This window comes from Pleurodeles waltl, chromosome 3_1 (genome assembly GCF_031143425.1).
Source record: "Pleurodeles waltl isolate 20211129_DDA chromosome 3_1, aPleWal1.hap1.20221129, whole genome shotgun sequence".
NCBI lineage: Eukaryota > Metazoa > Chordata > Amphibia > Caudata > Salamandridae > Pleurodeles > Pleurodeles waltl.
The window spans coordinates 848,335,116-848,355,564 of NC_090440.1; the positions used below are offsets into that span (position 1 = coordinate 848,335,116).

Genomic DNA, 20,449 nt, shown 5'->3' on the forward strand with positions numbered 1-20,449 from the left:
TGAATTTCTAATTGAGTTAAAAACTTTATACGAACCAGAAGGAACATAACTCCCTCATTATTATACTCAGGATAGGACCTAACAATGACCTACAGAACAGGACACAGATGAGAGTGAAATTCACTACTCTTAGGCAGGGCGGCCGGAATTATGAGATTCTGGGGCCCTGGCATCTTCTTCATAAATAGAGATTTATTGCAATTGCTACATAATTCACCATCTGCTGTATAATTTGCAGATTTCAGACCAAAAATATCAGTTTCAGGCCAACTCAAATCAGAAGGCACTAAACAAGTGGTGCAGTGCAGTGACAGAGCCTTTTCAGTCGTTACTGGTCACACTGTATTTGCTGATTGCTGTATTAAGTGCCCACGGTCCTAATAAGTGGATAATTAGCTTTTTTGTTCCCTAATTTAGTCAAACGTGCACAACAATTTAGCCATTCATTGATGCATAATTCCAATAGCCCTGAAGTTTCGACAACATTGTGAATGCAAATAACAGGGGCATGTTTACTACTACACAAGCCCATAATTAAAATATGAAACGAAGAAATATATCTGATAATAAACAAATGTAATCACTGTTGCAACACCGTTCAGACTTGAATATAGATTGTTGATTTGAATGAAAGGACTGTAGATAATATCAGTCTAGCAGGAAATTCTGACATGACTACATATAGAAAAGTGGGCACTCCAAATGACCAGTTTGGAACAACGTAAATCTGCCATAATGGTGACAGAGAATCCTTTTTTTCTCCTGTTATATTTTCACAGATATACCACTGAGATTTTCGCTGTCCAGGTGTGAGTTGATAACATGGGTTCATTTGTGCCAGAAATACTAATTCTAAGGAAAGTCAACACACAATAGACTATCTCAAATCTAAAGTCTGAGATCTATTTTTATCGTTTAAGGCATTACTTCAACAGCAGACAGTGCGCATTCCAAAGGTGCTGGGCAGGGGGGCCCCCAGCACTGTGCTTCTGCCAGTCTGCATGAAAAGGCTGGCGGAAACAGGAGTCACTATCAGCAAGGTGGTGCTGCAGGGGCTGACCACAATTCCAGCCACCATCAGCCCATCTAGAGTCTTGTCCCGGCGGCGAATGCGATCCCCTGTCGATTCGATCGCCAGGGTCATAATGTGGAGCTCGGACCACCTGGAGTATTGTGGTCCAACAGCCACCGTGAGTCTGGCAGTCCTTGGACCGCTAGACTCATAATGATGCTCTTAATAAATGCTATTGTGATATCAAAAGGATGCATGAGGTTTAATGTCTTCTATCACAGAGGAGTGAATTAAATTAGAGAATACATAATGAAAGGATATTTGAAGATAATTATTTTAAAATTAAAAATAGGCAAAACATTAGGTTTCTAGCGATTAACCAGCCCCAAAGACTTACACTGCTGTCTGAATGACTGGAAGCAGCAGAACGAGAAGAATCCAGGCCAGGAGGTGTGTTCTCTTCGGCCACCATGACATTGCTGACACAACATCTGCAATGTTTGGCGCCATCACCTCAGAGCCTGATCCATTGACTTCCGTTGTGCTGTGATATTATTCCCTGAAAGTTAAAGATGTGAGTAATTTCATGGAGCTACATCTGTGGCAGCTGCATGAGCCCCTCCATAGCTGTTGCCACCTGTATGATCCATTAGAAGAACAGGATCTCCCAGCTGAGCCTGGAAGCGGGGTCTGATGAGCAGACAATCCTTGAAAGAAACAGGATGACTTCCTCAATTTATCAGGAATCCAAGCTGTAGAAGTGCTTCCCATATATCAGGCATAGATATTTGAAAGAGAAGTGGGACTAATTAGCCAATAATTCAGATATTGGAACATTAATTCAACAGAGCCACTCCTGATGTCATTTAAAAAATAACTTTTTGAATGTTCTTGAAGCCAGAAAAACCAAATACAAGGGCCATAATACAAGCCCCTGCAGAGCAGAGTGGGGTACAGATTTGAAGTAATACCATGATTCAGGTTCCACCCATTCAGCACAAGGTGAATGCATATTTGTGAAATGTGAAAGACTAAAAGGCCCCTCTTCATATTTTGCATGGGACCTTATAACTTTGAGTTAAGCCGCTGCCAAAAAGAAGCACTGTGTTATGCCACCGCAAAAGAGAAGCACTATGTATTGACAATGCACTTATCTCATTTCAAACTCCAATAATGCTACCTTTCTTTGGGCTTTAGGATGTGTAGTTATGCACCCTCTCGATCAATATTGATCAGTAGGGCTTCTGGATATACCAGAAAATGATTCTTTTAAGTATCATCATTTTGAAGGGGGAGAAATTGAAAATCTGTTGACATCCTTTAACTCAGGGACAATATTCCCTTGATATTTGGGCCTGGGAAAAGTTTAGGCCCGAATATAGATATTTGCTGGTATCTATTTTTCAGCACCACATTCAGTGGAGTAATCTGACCATGAACATAGCACCTAGTGCCAAAGGCACTGTCGTAATCCATTGAAGGTGATATCTGGTAAGAAGTGGGACACTACGCCCACTGTTCCCCGACATCTTGTCTAAGCCTCACTCTTCTTCATTCTTTCAAAGGATTGGGAATTTAGCAACATGGTTTGCACTACATATGGTCTTGTCCTTAGACAATACTAGTGATAGAGAAGGACTATTTCTGAAAGCTCTTCAACTAATGTGGATGCCCCTTAAAATAGCATGGAAAGGGATCTACTCTGCTTGCCAGTAATTAATTTAGTTTGAGTAAATATCTCTTAAATAGGTTTGGGGACAGTGGAGACTAGCACATATCTAGAGGTCTGTATATGTATAAAAATTCTAGAAACAATATTTAAATGAGCTAAGCTATTTGCTTTTACATGTGTTGCTTGTAAGTAAAGTTTATGTGAATATCCTGAGAATCTGGCATGGACCTTGCCCTTCTGGACCCCAGCTGGACAACCTGTTCTAGAATGTGGCAGTAGACCAAAAGCTTTGGGAACTGTTTCTTTTTAATTCCTTCACACAAATATTACAAATGACCATGTACTCTAAATCTAAGGGCCGGATTTAGAGTTTAGCTGGTTAGTTACTATGCCACAAACATGATGGTTAGCTCATCTGCCTTTTTACAAGTGCATTATATCGTATAACTAAATTAGACACTAAGGGCCTGATTTAGAACTCGGTGGACTGGTTAGTTCATCACAACAGTGATTAATATCTAGTGAGCTGAAATCTGGAGAGCTGTACTTACTTACATAGGATAGAATGGGATTCAAATTTCAGCATAAGGGATATCCATCACTATTGTGTAAGAGTAACCCGTACGCTGAGTTCTAAATCAGGCCCTAGGTCTCTTTTCAAGAACACAAAAATCAAATATCAACAAAAATTGTTCCCTCACAGAAAGCCACAAGCCTGAGCTGCTTTGGCATAGACAATTAGCATGCAAGAAATACATTTACAATTGAATTTAATTTGTATCTGCTTGATCATAGATATAACATCAAGGACTATTCATATGAAAAATTATAAACTAGGTACGCAGACAGATGACCCTAGCATTATGTGCTGCACATCAAATGATCCTGATGCAACTGGGGATGAACAAAACCCCAGAACATGGCCAATGGCTTCACAGTCTATGGAACCTGTTATTAATGAAGAAGTTGACAATGACTCACACTAAGGAGGAGTACACAGAGGTCTGTGCCCCTTTTATAACATTCACTCCTCTGAATTCTGGGAGCTATCTGCCCCAAGTATTTGACAGTTCTGCATGTTTTACCTCCCTCACCAGCACAAATTTCATAGCAAGACTCAACTGACACTGCAGAAGATTGACTATGGTATTAGATTCGACAAACTAACTGACAGCAAGATGGCAAACATGGCAACTGTAATAGCAGCTGGTACCCTAGGCATTTGGTCGGGCAAAAATAAAAAATAAAATTGTACTTACCTCCGCTGGCTCACCTCCTCCGGTCCTCATCCCTTGGAGCTTCTGAGTGCAGCAATTGAATGCTGCATGCCAATCTAGACACTGCTCTCATGCTGCTGATATTGTTAGCAGCATGAGAGCAGCACCAGGATTGGCTGGAGCGGGCTGCTTCAACCCTCCAGCAGGCACTGGGGGCCTGTGGCTGCTCTCCACCCAGCTGTCTCAGACAGCTGAGTGGAGAGATTTACACTGCGCATGTCAGGCTGGCCAAAATGACATGTGCAGTGTAAACTGTGGAGTGAGTATCATGCCAGTCAGCAGCAGTGGCCCCACCCCAAAGACGACTGGCTGGTCAAAAATAAAAAATAAAAGGTAATAAATGTATTTTATACAATTTTATTTTTCACCTTTTTGGCTGTGCTGACAGCGGGGGCAACTTTCCTCTGCCCTAAGGGAGCAGCCACCGCTGGGCAACTGGCAACACAAGGACTAGACTATTGATGTATTGCGCATTCTCCCGATTCGGTGTTTTAAGACATTTATAGGGAGCAGACTATTTTGGGGGGCAGAGGATTTAGATGATACTCAATTTGACAAGCTGCCTTTTGGGTTGTAGACTACATAGCTTTGTTAGTAGATTTAATCTTATGTTTGAGAACATTCAATAAAACAAATTGATCCATAAATGTTGTCCTAATGCTTTGGCAGCGATAGGGTCCAGATCTTGCTATGATAGAATCTGGGAAATATGCAATAAACAAATGGTCACCTAAGCAGTCAGCCACCACCCAGTTTCCTTCTTCTCAAGGAACTACAACTGTCCTTTTACTGAAGCCAAACACTAGCAATGCAGTATTTCACAATTGTAGCTATCAAGGAGATCAACGGGTTGAGATACGATTGATAGAAATGACTTCTTGTTAAACGTGCTGACATTTAGATTTGTAAATAGTCTTGCAAATGGATTTGAAGTAATTAAAAGCACTTTCAAAACTTTATGTAACTATTGTTTACATTTTGAGGCTGCAGAACTCTGCTGAGATAGAGTATGGTTTGATATCATGAATCTGGGACCTTAGTTGCTCACAATGGATTGTCCCCCTACTCCTCTGCATGAACTAATTCTGGAGTGTCGAACATAGGTCCGCTATGCCTGGTTCCAGGCCACATTTTCAGAATTCACTTTGCCCAACGTAAATGGATTCCGTTTACATCCATTAGATCTATGTAAATGTAACTTATGTGGATATCTTGAAAATCAGCCATAGATCCGAACCTCCTGGATCAGCTAAAGAATCAATCTGACTTTATACAGAGAATACTGATTCTCTAAGTCTGCTTGTGTATTTACCATGTCACAAACTAGCCACTCGTGAAGGAGGTAGGTAAGGCATGCATACAGATGCACACTTCCGCATATTCTGTATCACCGGAGTTTTGAGTATTGCAGAGTTAATCTCACCTCATTTAAACAGGGATAAAAATCAAAGAGTCTGTGAAACACAATGTCTGGCACAACATTTTGTCAGAAATGGGAAGCAACCACACAGAGGTACATTGATTTGAGCCAACGTACTGACTTGACCCGGATCACACAGTTTAGTCAATTGTGAAAGTCATGATAAAACTCATGTTATCTGGTTTCAGGGTTGATATTCTTTTCCATTAATGCTTCACAGAGCTATGTTAAATAATTTGCAATGACTTTCTAAACTTACTTGAGAATGAGTGATTTTGAAAATGGTGGCCCCCGGGACAAGTTCAGACCAGATTTGACCAGTCCAAACCTATGGCAAACGATGGCCACAGCTTTAAATTTTTGCAGATTCTACCCGCGATCCCCATTGGTTGTCCACAGGCTGGCAGGGTTGCCTGGGCATCCGGTGGGGGTTAAATACAGGGGCAGCCCTTCTTGAAGTCATCATGCTTCCCGGACGCCACTGACGGACACCAATGCTGCCAGCCTCACCAGCCAGGTCTTCCTGACGTTTTTGTCATTATGTCATGTTTATGATGGTTAATAAATACGTTCTGAGAATAGCATTAATTCTCTAACGCAAGAAAGTCATGGTGTCTTCGTTTCTTTCTGTAACAGGAGGTCACAACATCTAGGGTGGTTTTCCATTGGAAGGGGCGAATAGACTGGTCTTAATCCGGTCCCCCACCTATACAATTCCTACTTTTCCATTGAACTGTCTACCTATAACTAAAGCTCTAAAGAGACCACAAGGCTGTATCTCATATTATTTGATATAGTCCTTAGAAACCAAAAATGTACCTACTCAAACAGTAGTATTCTATTGGCTATTTGCTTACTTGTGAATGTGATGTTGAAGCCTCGCTTTTCCGTTGAATGGTCGGTTTGAAACTCTAGCCGGGTGACATGGCCGCTGCTGGTCAATGAAGGCGGAACTTGGTTCCCTGAGAAGGTGCCCAGCACTGGAGACTCCGCTGTTCCTCCATCCTTCACTGCCAGGAAATCGAATTGGGGCTCAACGTCAAAGTCATTGAAGGCCAGATGGATGCGGCTCTCTTGCTTGGCGATGATAAGCCAGACACAGTGCAACTGGTTTCCATACTCCTCGGGGTAATTTGGGGATAGGACTGTTCCAGAGGGTGTGGTGAAGTTGAAAAAACAAGAAACTGGAAAGAGAAAAAAGACAAACTGGTCATACTTCAGCTTGCATTGTGTCAAGCATGCTTTCTGAGTAAAATGGAAGGAAGGGAAAATGCCATGATTTGGGGCACATGGAGTTTGATCACGAAAGTAAATACTGCCAAGAAGCAAAAACAGGCAAATGAAGCATGTAATTATTTGGCCTAACTTTGCAAAACTGTAACAGTGGACCTCAATATAATAGAATCAACAACCATGGCAGAAATGGAGGGACTGCTTTGTAATTAAGGTGTTTTCTCTACACTTTGTACAAATCAATTCTCGTTTCTTATCCACCGTGCAACTGAACTAATGGCAGTCCTTAAACAACAGTTTATTCCATGTAAAAAGGACTGGCAGATTTAGTGTGCCACATAACGATTAATGAATTTCCGACAAAAACTTCCATACTATGCAGTAATAATCAAAATAAAACCTAGTATCCCAAAAATCTGTACAAAGACATTACTGCTTCCATTCAATCATCAACCCAATCAACCACCAGTCTTTCCAATCATGCATCCATAAATGCATTCATCTCTAAAGCCATAAGTCCATCTCCTTAGCTGTATTGATATCCAGTCATATATCCTTCCATCACCATAGCTTTCTATCCATTCATCCATTAAATTGCTGCTCAGCAATGCAGTCATCTATTTAAGTATGAAATCACTAACCCCACCACACAACCATGCATTCAGTCAGTTATACATTATCTGGCAGCACCAAATTAACCTATAATTCAGTTGAGACAACTGCCAAATCAATGCATTTTTGTCCTCCTGCTTCCACATGCTCTGCTTGCTTCTTAAGATCTTCAAGTTGATCCTCACCGAATCCAGGCAAACTATCACCCATGTGCTTGTCAGCAGCAGACTAGACTACGGCAATGCACTCTATAACAGCACCACCCAGAAACTCCTAAAGAAACTGCAGAACATCCTGAACACCTCCAGCAGACTCATCCTGAACATCCCATGCCACAGTCACATCACTGGCCAACTGAGAGACCTTCGCTGGCACCCTACCAACAAAAGAATAAACATCAAGCTCCTCACGCATGCCTACAAAGCCCTTCACAATGCCGGACCTGCATACCTCAACCACCCCCTCTTCTTCTACACTCTCACCAGACATCTCTGCTCTGCTCAACTGGCCCTGGCCACCGTCCCACTGATCTGCAGTTGGAGGAAGATCCTTCTCCTACTTCTCTGCAAAAACCTGAAACTCCCTGCCTGTGCACCTCAGACAATCACCATTGGAGCCGCAATTCAGGAAGGACCTCAAGACCTGGCTCTTCACCTAAACCGCAGATCCAATGCCCGGCCACCACACTCAGCACCTTTAGAACCCTACGGGTGAGTAGATGTGCTTTTTAAGAATCCTGATTGATTGGTTGACTGATTGTCTCCGAGCTAATCAATCTGCAAATCACCAAAGGCATTCTCTGGCTACCAATATGAGACTCACCAGTTGAGCCAGCCCTTATATAATTTAACTGAATCCTAACTCATCCATTTACAACATATTTGGCCCAAACGATCATATGTCAATCAAGTCCCCTGTGCATCAAAAGACAAGACTCACCACATCAAAGTCAAGCTCTTCATTCATGCTATTCATTTGCTCTACTCACTGACTTATCCAATCCACTACACATATAGCAGTGGCTGACAGTAATTTTAGGAGTGAGGGGGCGGGCGGGATACACAGGCACACATGCACACTCACACTCATTCATACATGCACAACACTCATTATCAAATATTCAAATATACACGCAACAGACATTCATTAAAAAAACACACACACACACACACTTACCTTCAGCTCTGCCTCGGAGGTCCCAGGAGGGTTGGGGCTGCTGCCTTGCCTCACTGGCTAACCTACGGTCAGCCAGTGAGGCAAGGCAGGAGTCACAACTCGTCATACAGTGGGATGGGATCAGCGATATTGCTGACCTCACCTCACTCTGTGATGAGGTGCCACTGATTGACACTCAGCCCTGGGTGCTACAGGGCGTAAAACTGAAGAGCCCCGGTCCAAAGCAATCGGTGACATCCCCCCACATCATGAGGGGGGGGGGCCTCGAGCCACCTTTGCTAGGCTGAAGAGGTCATGTTCACAGGATTGTGACTTCTTCCGACCGGGAGCCTGAGCATATAGTAGTTGTCTAGCTCCTGGCTGCCTGACCTGAAAATGAAGAATGTCTGTCAGGCTGACCTTTGCTCAGCCTGACAGACACTCTTCTTGAGGGGCAAAAGGTGGGGGGGCGTGGCCCCTCAGCCCCAAAGGACGGGCTGTGGCTGACATACAGATATCCAATAAGCACAGCCTATCAAAACCAGATCACCACTTTTAAGCCACCACTACACTTCTGAGCTGGCCAATAGGTATCCATAAATGATTTAATCCATTGCAGATTGAAGTCCCTATTAGTCCCCCTAGCCACCTTAATCTATTCATCGTCCAATGAAAACACAGTCCCTTGCAATATGTATTCATACACAAACCAATCCACCCAAACTACTATACAGTATGGTACCAGATTATTGTGGACTAAATATTATTTGGCAAAAATATTATGCCTTAAATATTATTTACAAAACCTTTGCTCCGTTGGAGTTAATAATAGTAAATGTAAACCTAATGGGACGTTATTTTTGTACAAGATAATCAGGCCACAATATTTATGTTAGTTGAGATTTTTGTCAAAGATATTCTAGCATACACCCATCAATTCCCCAACCAACCAGATGTATTATGCACTCCTTTCATCTATGTGCACTTAAAGCCTCCTCTCACTGTGCAATAATAGCTGGCTGAAGAACTAATTAGTCCTTCTTCTTGCATACTAAAACACCCACTTGTACAAATCAGAAATAGAGAACACAGGATTCAGTATGCCAAGTGCTCTGGTCTAAACGGTAAAAAAAATCATCTTGACGTGCTTTCTACTTTTCTGTCTATAAAACATATATCAAAGACATGCTGCCTAATTGCAAGGGCGCAAAATGACAATTTCCCTGTAGTCCTATCTATATGGCAGCTTTGACTCGAGTTTATTTTATTGTTTTTTCTTGTGAGGTTTGCAGCAGAATAGACCATCTACCGAGCTGACTGCAGCTCGGCCCCTATTCTTTTTTCCTATATACTGCTGACAAACACCGACGTTGTTGCATCTACTTCCCCACCAGAAATGTAACTTTTTTCCTTTCCAGCTCGTTGTGCAATAATGCTTTCTAAAGATCGTTGCCTGCAATTCGAGGTCAACTGATTGTCACTCTCATTTGCTGAGATAAAAGCCTGAGTAATGTTTGACGACTTGTGAGCCTCTCAGTTTCTGCAGTGTTGAACAATGAGTGAAAATCAGCAGCGACGTTTTATTATTATAGTATTGTGATGTGGCTCGCAGACAATCAATGTAAAGTGCTGCTTATAGAGCCAGAGCGCACGCCATTGATTCTGGAGGGCTGGGCCTATGCCAGATTTCTTCAGGATATCCACATCAGATACATTTCCATATGATAAATATAAATGGAACCTACCATGCACATCTCAGGTTGAGAGAAATTTGTCAATTCCTAACTTACTATGTTGCCCTTAATGTGCCTACCCAGTCCACTACATCACCCCAAAATACCATAAAGATGTAATGACTTCTTGCCTCCCAGACCCCCTGAAGTCTTCCTACTGATGACACTGGATGGTGCGTGGGAGGACACACTGTGAGTGAGTGCATCCCTCTCTTATGTCTCAGGCCTCCAGCACCCTTCCTCGCTGGCGTGATGGATGTGGGGGGAGGGCAGCATCAGTAACGAGTTATGATAAAAACTCCCCCTTTCAACTTCCACAGGAGCACTCGTCTTTAGATAGATGCCTTTCCTATTTATGCTCTGAGATTCAGTGCATCCAGGGCATTTGTGTGACCCCTAGGTGTGTGCTATCAGTGGTTCAGTGCTCCCCTTGATATCTTTTTCCTTCTGTAATGCCTTAATCCCGTATTACTTTGGGAAATAGGAGGTCCCCCTTCTAAGCAAACACATAAATATCACTTAACATGTTAGGCACCTCTGTCGAATGCATGTTTACTCACAAGTGGGTTTCTTGGTGCTATTGATTTATAACTGATATTTGTTCTTAGACATATCACTGATTTTACATCACCTCACTCAATCACGGAAATAGCAAAGATTTCACAAATGCACTCCTCCCAACCAATGATAATCAGTGAGAGGTACTAATTAGTTAGAAAGGTGAATGGCAAACTGCCAACAACACTACCAGCGATCAGCAGGGAGACACCAAAAGAGTAGAATGCAGAGGCATGAGGTGTGAGAGTCTACAGAAATTGAGTGGAGGATGGCCCAAGAGAGAGAATAGATAGCACTGCGCAGCAAAACATGTCCAATAATGGAGCTTACTTGAGATCCACAGCCAAGTGCCATAAGACATAGTAGGGTGGCTCAATGGTACTCTATCTTGAGGTGCCAAGTGGAGGACGAAAAGTTGAAAGTGGAACAAAAGGGATATTGTCCAGCAGTTCAGCTTGGTTTACTATAAATATATATATATATATGTATATATATATATATATATATGTATATGACACATACATGTATATATGCAGAGAGTTTGTGCCTGTTGTGGTTTGTGAAATGATCATGATGAACATTCACACGATAGGAAGGGGACCAGAGGGATCAACTGAGCTTGATACAGAGAAGGGTGAGGAATTGGTGCATGTGGTACGCAGTTCCACTTATGTCTTCCACGTCTATCAGGAGGAGCATGCAGAAGAGTATAGATCCACTTCCATAAATCCCCACATGTTGAAGATTTGACAAGACATACGTAAATAAAGGAGGCTGGACAGCAGAACACCCCTGCCTTTTCTAGTGGAAGCCTAAAACCTCTTACAGGGAAAATCTTTCTTGGACCTGGAAAAGAAATGGCCTACTTAGAAATGGGAATAAGACAACTAAGGAAAAAGGCTGAGTGCAAACCCTATCCTATGAGCGGTCAAAAGCTCCAATCCTGAATGCTCAGCTAGGCTCCACAACTAGATGATGAGGCTGTCATAAGGAGCTTCTCTAAACCACTTGATTGCTAAAATCATCCAATTAATTGTAAGTTGGTCACTCATTTCTAAGGTCCCTATGAAACATAAAGGGCTCATCCTTAAATCCAGAGCCAACTTAGGCCCTGATTACAAGAAGTCCAGAAAATTCTGACCCCTATGCAAATCTCTTTAGACACTGGAATCAGCAATATGTGTTGTGTAGATTTTAGCACACTCGATATTTACTGGGTGAGATAAATTGTGCACATAGTGTTGCATTTGAGAAGGTCAATCCTGCCAGAATGTATCTAGGGGAAAAAGGCAGATAATTAGAAGTACGTGCATTTTGCAGCAACAAATCTACATGTTATACCCCATTACTGTAGGCTGAACCTATAATAGGTGATAACGTTCGCATGTGAGAAACGGTGAACCCTGGGGTATCGGATTTTACCAGGTGCGATAATTATCGTCAACCCCTCTGAGTCACTGATAACCAGAGCCTTTGTCTTTTTATCATTTGGATGTTTATAAATTGAGCTATATTTTAATAGCACTTGCTAGTTATGCACTAAAAGACGATTTTTTGGCAGTGCCCTGCACCCATGGACAATAATATTATTACTATTGTACAAAATGTAAATCATCACATAAAGGGTGCTACTCAGAGCCAGTTTTAGCCACCCACACAGTGGATCTCATATTAAATTTTCTGAATGCAAAGGGTGGGTCCTCACCACACGTTTTATCATTAAGTGCAAGAAGCCAGAAATGAAGAGACCAAAAATCCAGTCCCTTTGAAAGTTTTCTCTGTTTGTAAACTGTGTTGTGGTTGTGGTACTTCTGTGTTAACTTTTTGCAGTGAATCGACAAAGCCTTGGGACTAAAGATTTTGATAATTTCACTATTACGTGGAATGTTCTTTTATGTTTGGTTGCCTATCCTATGAGTGGGTATTGCCAATCAGAGAAACTCGAGGACCCCCTGGCATATGATGAACTTCAGGATCCAGCACTTGACATACCCTGGCAACATTTGAGAAGTTATTATATGGCACAGCTCTTTAACAAACATCATATCATTTGTTTAGTCATTGCAAAATGGTGGTATATTTCCGAATTATGATATGAAACTTTTGGCCTGTTCCAACAAAAAGGGGTATTCAGGAACAAACATGGGCTGCTCAGGCACAGTTATAGAATATGATGGCCCATTGCTATGCTGGACTTTCACATCAATGTGTCCAAATATCCCCTCATTGCACCAGAACATGCCATTGTTGTGGCAATATTTAGTATTACAGCACTAGCATGTTCCATCGTTTTGCCATACTAACCATCTTTGTGCTGCAATATCCAAACCCCGCGCCATAATATTCCATCACTCTGCCTGAATTTGTCATGACTGTAGCAGGATATTTCATTCCTGTGCCAGAAAATCCTATTATTCTGCCAGTATATGACACCAATGTGCCAAAATAACTAGATGTTGTGTCCACAATATATACAATCATTGTGTCATGGTGTGCCATCACTAAGCCTCGATATCCAATTGAAATGCCAGAATATTTTATTAGTAGTTCATCAATTTCTCAAATTATTTCACCATTGTGCCACAATATCCCATTATGAGGTCTAAGTACCCCATCAATAAGGCAAATCGTCACATCCCTCTGCCTGAATAATTTAAGATTATCTTGCACACAAATTGTATACCATGGCGCAGCAATGGTATATTCGAGCACGTTGATGGGACATTCAGGCACAGTGATAGTATATTGGGGACAGTGACGGAGTGGGTATCCTGGAAAAAGTAATGGGCTACTCTGGCACAAGAAGATTCATGGAGATGCGAGGCTCTTGAAAAAATATACTCACTTCAGAAGGGCGATTAAACGCACATTTTATGTAATATCCCACGTACCTGAATGTCTAAAACACTGGGCTTCATTTACGAGGCCCTAGCAGCACACTGCACCACCAGAGCATCATTTGTTTACTCTCCAGCGGGCGCAGTGTGTCTGCCCACATTTACAAGGCCACACAAGTCACCTTGCATGGCTTTTCAAGGCCTTGTAAATATGGACCCCTTTCATGCATAACACTGCATGACAGGGGCATTCCATGGGTGTTGCTGGGGATGTTCCCATGCAACACCCATGGAACTCAAAGGAATCTGATGCATTCTCAGATTTACAAGTCTGGGAATGCATCAAATTCACAGTCCACCTTAGGGTGGGGAAAGAATGATCCAATGGGGAGAAATATCTTTATTTCTCCCTGTTTTCTTCTCTTTTTATGTGTGCTGCATTCTGCAGCACACATAAAAAGAGAAAAACACCTCTTGCACAAAAAAAATCATTCCCACAATGGAGGCACCCTTGCGCTATGGTGCAAGGGTACCTGCGTTGGCGCTAGGCAGCAATTTGTGTGCCAGCGCAAGGGGAGAGGACAGAAATGCATTGTATCTTTTAGATACAGTGCATTTCTGTCCTTTCCCGGTGGCACAGGGTGGCGCAGGAAGGCACTTGCTGCCCCGGCCTGCGCCACGGGCCCCGTAAATGAGGCCCATTGTGTACTACTCATGTCCCTCACAGAACCTGAGATAATTCAATAGATCTATGACACCTGTGCCATGAGCAGTTGACATAATGTGCCTTAGGAGCTACAGAAACATCATAAAACAGGCTAGAACAATAATAGGAAATTCTGCAGTGTGATTTGATATTGTAGCATAGCAGTGGTATTTTGGAGACGCTGATGTGAATTCCACAGATTGAAAAATGACAAGTGGAATAAAGACTCATGAACAAAACTGCAGACACTTGTAAACTGGGAAAATGGCTTCCTTTTTTACTTTGTCTAGTTTCCAAAGTGATTGTCAATATTAGATGAGTAATTGACCAGCCTACACCTACAACCATGTCTCTTTGTAGATACACTCCGAAAGGATATGGTACTGGAATGTGGAGCAAAAAATATTATGCTACAAAATTTTTGTTCCCACATTATAAACTTACAAAATATTGTGAAGGTAAGTTTATAATACTTAACTCCACATATATATACCTTGACTATATATATATATATATATTACCTAGAGGCGGTCGCTACGAGGTAGTTATAGTTAGAAACTTACTTGCATATACATCTTTGGCGCCACTTGACAAATCTTCACGGAACTTTCCAAAAACATTTGCCAGTCATATCAGCTGCTGTCTGGAAAATTTCAGGGTGATCCATTCAGGGGGCCAAGAAAAACGGGGGGCTCCCAAAACACATTTTGCCCATTAATTTTTCCATAAGGAATTAAGTGAATATATATATAGGGGGTCATTCGGGGACGGAGGAAGCACCGCCAACAGGCTGGCGGTGCTTCAGGGGCAATTCTGACCGCGGCGGTAAAGCCGCGGTCAGAAAAGGGAAACCGGCGGTTTCCCGCCGGTTTTCCCCTGCCCCAGGGAATCCTCCACGGCGGTGCTGCAAGCAGCGCCGCCATGGGGATTCCGACCCCCTTCCCGCCAGCCTGTTCCTGGCGGTTTACACTGCCAGGAAGAGGCTGGCGGGAACGGGTGTCGTGGGGCCCCTGGGGGCCCCTGCAGTGCCCATGCCACTGGCATGGGCACTGCAGGGGCCCCCTAACAGGGCCCCATTAAGATTTTCAGTGTCTGCTAAGCAGACACTGAAAATCGCGACGGGTGCCACTGCACCCGTCGCACACCAGCAACTCCGCCGGCTCCATTCGGAGCTGGCTTCATCGTTGCTGGGGCTTTCCCGCTGGGCGGGCGGGCGGCCTTTTGGCGGTCGCCCGCCTGCCCAGTGGGAAAGTCAAAATGACCGCCGCGGTCATTTGACCGCGGTACGGTCTTTTGGCGGTCTCCGCCCGGCGGGCGGCGCCCGCTGCCCGCCGGGGTCGGAATGACCCCCATGGTGTCATAATTTGTGTGGTAATTACCAGTGCATGGCGAGGACATGAGTTGTAGTTACTTGAGATAACTCTAATTATAAAAGTTGAATTTCTATGGTTTTGTACACTTGTGAGCCTAACTATAACATCCTTGTAACCGTTGTTTTTTAAGTGAATTTCTATGGGTTTTTTAAAATTCTATTTCCTAACTATAACGTCCCTCTTACCTCTGTTTTTTTAGTGAATTTCTGTGAGTTTTTTAACGTAAAGTACTTTTCACTACTATACGTTAATCCAATCACTGCCACACATGGCCTATGGGTAGCCTTAGGCAATATGCAGCGGGGGTTGGCCACAGAGTGATCATCTTCCAATATGAACCTTAAACTTTTGAAGTTTAAACAAACTTAAAGAAGGAAAATTACCACAGGGATACCTGGAGTAGAACACTCAACTTTCAGTGTGAGGGTCTGTGACCTTAACCTTTAGGCCATAGGTGTCTCCTTACTATGGTGCTTCCAGACATACCTATGACCGTCAACATATACATGTGATTGGAAACAAATGTGAATGTTCCATCACTAGGAAGGTTTAACAGTCAAAACACTAGAAAATAAACAAACACACTGCTAAACGGTAGTAGGATTTGCACCTTCAGCCTACTGAATGACAGCACAAGACCTTGACCATTAAGCCAGAATTGACTATGTTCTGCTCTGCATCCAAATGTAACTATAACATTGGCACCAAACATTTTGCTAGTCTGGCTCTGTGAAGTCATTGCATGAAGAGACCATTGTAATGACAATCTCTCTCTCTCTCTTCCCTTCCATTATGGGATGGAAGAGAGAGAGAGAAGGACAGGACTGCAAACATGCGTGCAGGGAAACAAATGAAAACTCCGCTTTCTGACAGCAGAGCTGTTTGACAGCTCCCACTGCCAGAAAGCAGACATTGTTTGCTTTTGCTTTGCAGGAGCTGTCGAAACAATAAGCTATGTCCTAGGGGTGGGCACCTCAGGGCATAGCAGGAGCCGACCTTGGTGGGTGGTGGTCCCCTGGGTCATCAAAGGCTCCTAAAGGGGGGCCATGCAACCCCCCTCTGTCAATTTATTTGCCCCGGAGAGGTGGTGGTCCCTGGGGCTCGCGGGTCCACAATGGACCCCTTTTCATTTTTTTAATGTAGCCCTGTTGCTTTGGGGGCCCCCCCACATCACATTTTATTAAAGCCAAGGGGAGGTGGTGTTCCCCAGGGCTGTGGGGCAGCATGTGGCCCCCCATTACATTACATTTGAGCCCTGTGGAGGTGGCAGTCTCCAGGGCTGCAGGGGTCCGTGAGGCCCCCTGCAATACATTTCATTAAGGCCTCAGGGAGGTAGCTGTCCCAGGGGCTGTGGGGTGTGCCATGTGGCCCTCCGCATTACATTACATTTAAGCACTGGGGAGGTGGCAGACCCCAGGGCTGCGGGGGTCTATGGAAGATGGTGGTCCCCGAATCTTTTGGGGCCGCATGGCCCCCGTGTTACATTTCATTTGCGCCCTGGAGAGGTGGTGGTACCTGGGACTGCTGGGGTGCTGCGCAGCCCCCCATATAATTTTTCATTAAAGCCCTGGGGAGGTGACGGTCCCCGGGGCAACAATAAGCCCAGGAGGGTGGACCTGTGTGCCCCTCTCCTTATTTTTTTACCTACCTCCGAGACCTGGTCCACCCGGGGGCTTTAAAAAAACAAGTGCAGAAGTCTATGCTTGTTATTTTTTTTTTTGCTGCAAATTTGCACTCAATTTTTTTTTTTTAAGTGCTTTTTTTGCTCTGGCGGGATCCATCTGGGCCCTCAACATCACCTACCCTGATGCTTTTCCTTTTCTTTTGCGTTTTTTGTTTGACTCCGCTGAAACCGAGTCCCAAGACGGCTGCCAACACTTCCTGGTTGTAGTGTTGGCAGTCAATCAAAGCTCTGCATTTCCCTGATGAACTCATCATTATTTGCAAAGTTGTCGCTGCCAGAGGTATACAGTTTTGGATTTTCTTTAATTTCTTGAAAACTACTGAACAGATTTACTTCAAATAAGCGAAAGTGTAATCAGTGTACTGAAAGCTAGCTTTCTGCCAAATTTGGTGTGATTCAGTCCAGTGGTTCAGGCAATACGCATGTTCAAAGGTAATTAACATAGAAAACGCAGCTTTTTTGCCCCCTACTTTTTTTCAGCCTACGCTTGATGGATCACCCCAAAACTTTATATGCACAACAAGAATTACTGGGGCACATTTTATGTAAATGTTTGTGAAGATTCGTCAAACGGGGTCAGAGATATAAGCAAGTAAAAAATGTTTTTTTCCATGGAAACATTGTCCTAGCTATACCTTTTTACTGGCAACTGCAAGTAGGATATATATATATATATATATATATATATATATATATATATATATATATATATATTGTATGAAAATATGATAGCAAGAATATCGACTACCAAAATACAGTGCAGGGAAATATACATGTAAGTATAGATTTATATATAAGTATATCTATATCTCTATATACCTGTATATATATATATATATATATATATATATATATATATATATATATATATATATATATATTAATTTATATATATATATATATATATATATATATATATATATATATATATATATATATATATATATATATATATATATTTCCCTGTAATGTATTTTGGTAGTCGATATTCTTGCTGTCATATTTTCATACAATGCTGTTTTTGTGTTCGATATTCTGACATAAAACCTATAGCAAGTGATGGGCAAAATGAAACCACAAATCCCCACTCTGTCAGTTTCCATCACTATATCAGATCTTATTTCGGCTTATGCTTTACCTCTCTTCCAACTCCTGATCCGTGTTTTTAAAAGTACATTAAGTCTTTCTTACCCAACACCCCCAATGGGCGCCAGTTTGTGGCACTAATCAATTGGCTGGGATGAATGATCAGCGCGGCAGGCGCGTACTACTAGAGCGAGGTGGTGCACTTCGCATGTGTTTAGTTGGATGCCACAACAAGCCCCCTCTCCGCTTCGAGCCCAGTGTGCGGGCAGCTCATTGAGACGTCCATTAGCACAGACCCACAGTTTGACACCAGTTTTCTCCACTTGAGGCCAGTCTAGATTTTCCGCTCTATATCTCCTGTTATTATGTTCTGCTCCGCCACACACTCTCCGTATTAACATTTATATTTTAAAATAAAATAATACGGGCTATGCCCACTACAGGCAGGCATACTTAAGGAAGACATGACTTTTAATTTAATATTCATGAAATGGTTGCGTTTTGTCCACGCGAGTCCCCTCGGCCCCCTGCTAGCCCGCATTCTCCGCTGCCTTTAACCTCTGTGGCTAAGTGCCTCCACTCAAATAATGAGGACATTAACAGCCATTTAGCTAACAGCTCGAGGACGTGAGAGGCTCCTAATGGAATAGTAAATGGTTAAACTGGAATTACAAGAGCGAAGCAGTTGGAAATCCTCAGAGTGCACCAGCCCACCCTTTCAATCCAGTCACTTTGGGATATTTTCTTTTTCATTAACTTTCAGAGTAAAGAAGTTGCAAGATCACACAAAGAATCTTTTCGACCAAAATTAATGTAGATTTTCTGTCTGTAAATAAAATGCCTTTTTAGAATAGGCAAGCAAAAATTAAAACATTTCAGATGAAGACACATCAGAACTAGCCTAGCTTAAAGTCAAGTGGACAACAGTGGACATAATCTAACGCGCGCAGACTGTAAATAGGTAACCCAGATAGGACATGATTAGACGGTAATCACCCAGACAATAGGTAACTGATCAGTAACACGTCATAAGGCAAAATGCCTGGAGCACGACTAACAAGAATAAAAATACCCACAGTGCCAATTAAGAAGGCGAACCTGTCAAGGGGTCCTTACCGAGCCTAGTGATATTTAAACTATAAGCAATGGACTAAGTCTAACCTGATTAGAGATGCAAATGATCTAATTCATCATTTAGTAACACTCTAGACTCAAATTACTCAAATTACTAAACTGTTTAGAGTCGATTTCAGCTAACAAGAATTTTCTAGTCTTTGCTTAATCAGGTTAGAATCGTCGCCACTCTAATTAGCTGGAGCAAAATGTTCCAATGTTTCTTGAACTAGACTGAAGTTCTCTACCCATTAAACAACAAGATTAGAATTGGCTGAACTTTGACCAACTAGAAAAGAATTGCCTAGTCCCAAAGAAAAAAGATTAACATTTTCAGGACACCGTCCAATGAGGTTAGAATTGTTGGAAACTTAACAAACTAGATTAGAACAGTCTAGCCTACATGAACCAGATTTTGAATGTCTGAAATCTACTTAGCCAGGTTAATCGTGTCTGGACACGGACTACCCTGTTGAGAATTGCCCGAGCTCTAACCACATTGGAATTATTTACTGTAGCCAACCAGGTTAGAATTTGCTAAACCTCAATCAACCAGGATCGAAATGCTCAGACTGAGAACGCAGGACATTTCTATCAGTGACAGACCATGGACAAGCCTGACATTTGCCTCTACTTTTGCAGTTCAAATGCCCACGCATGTGGGCCAGTGTTTCGTTTGTACCTCTGTCTATGCCCTCCAGAAACGAAGGACAGAGAACAGAGGGGTGCCTCAAAAGACGTTCAGTGCCTCGAGGTGGCAGCAAATGGGCGGGGCTTAAGGGAGCTATTAATCAGCAGAGTATAATGTTCTAGTCCGACTTTAACACGAATTGAGCTGTCTCTGTGTGAGAGCAGGTAGACAGAGTGCAAGGAGACGCATTCGAAAACATGAACAAGTCCTTGCTTGTGCGGGGTAGGGGCGGGTCTTTGTGCCGGAAGTCACCTTCAGCACTCTGGCAAATCCCTGCACCGGGTAAG

The 20,449-nt window shown here is 42.8% G+C and overlaps 1 protein-coding gene across 1 annotated transcript in view; it reads right to left on the reverse strand.

Moving 5' to 3' along the window:
• Positions 1-20,449, reverse strand: part of CSMD2 (CUB and Sushi multiple domains 2) — a 1,417,205-nt gene that overhangs the window by 407,413 nt on the left and 989,343 nt on the right. The window contains exon 14 of the mRNA XM_069223779.1: positions 6,239-6,565. Within this exon, the coding sequence (XP_069079880.1) occupies positions 6,239-6,565 (327 nt within the window). The remainder of the gene's footprint in view (positions 1-6,238; positions 6,566-20,449) is intronic.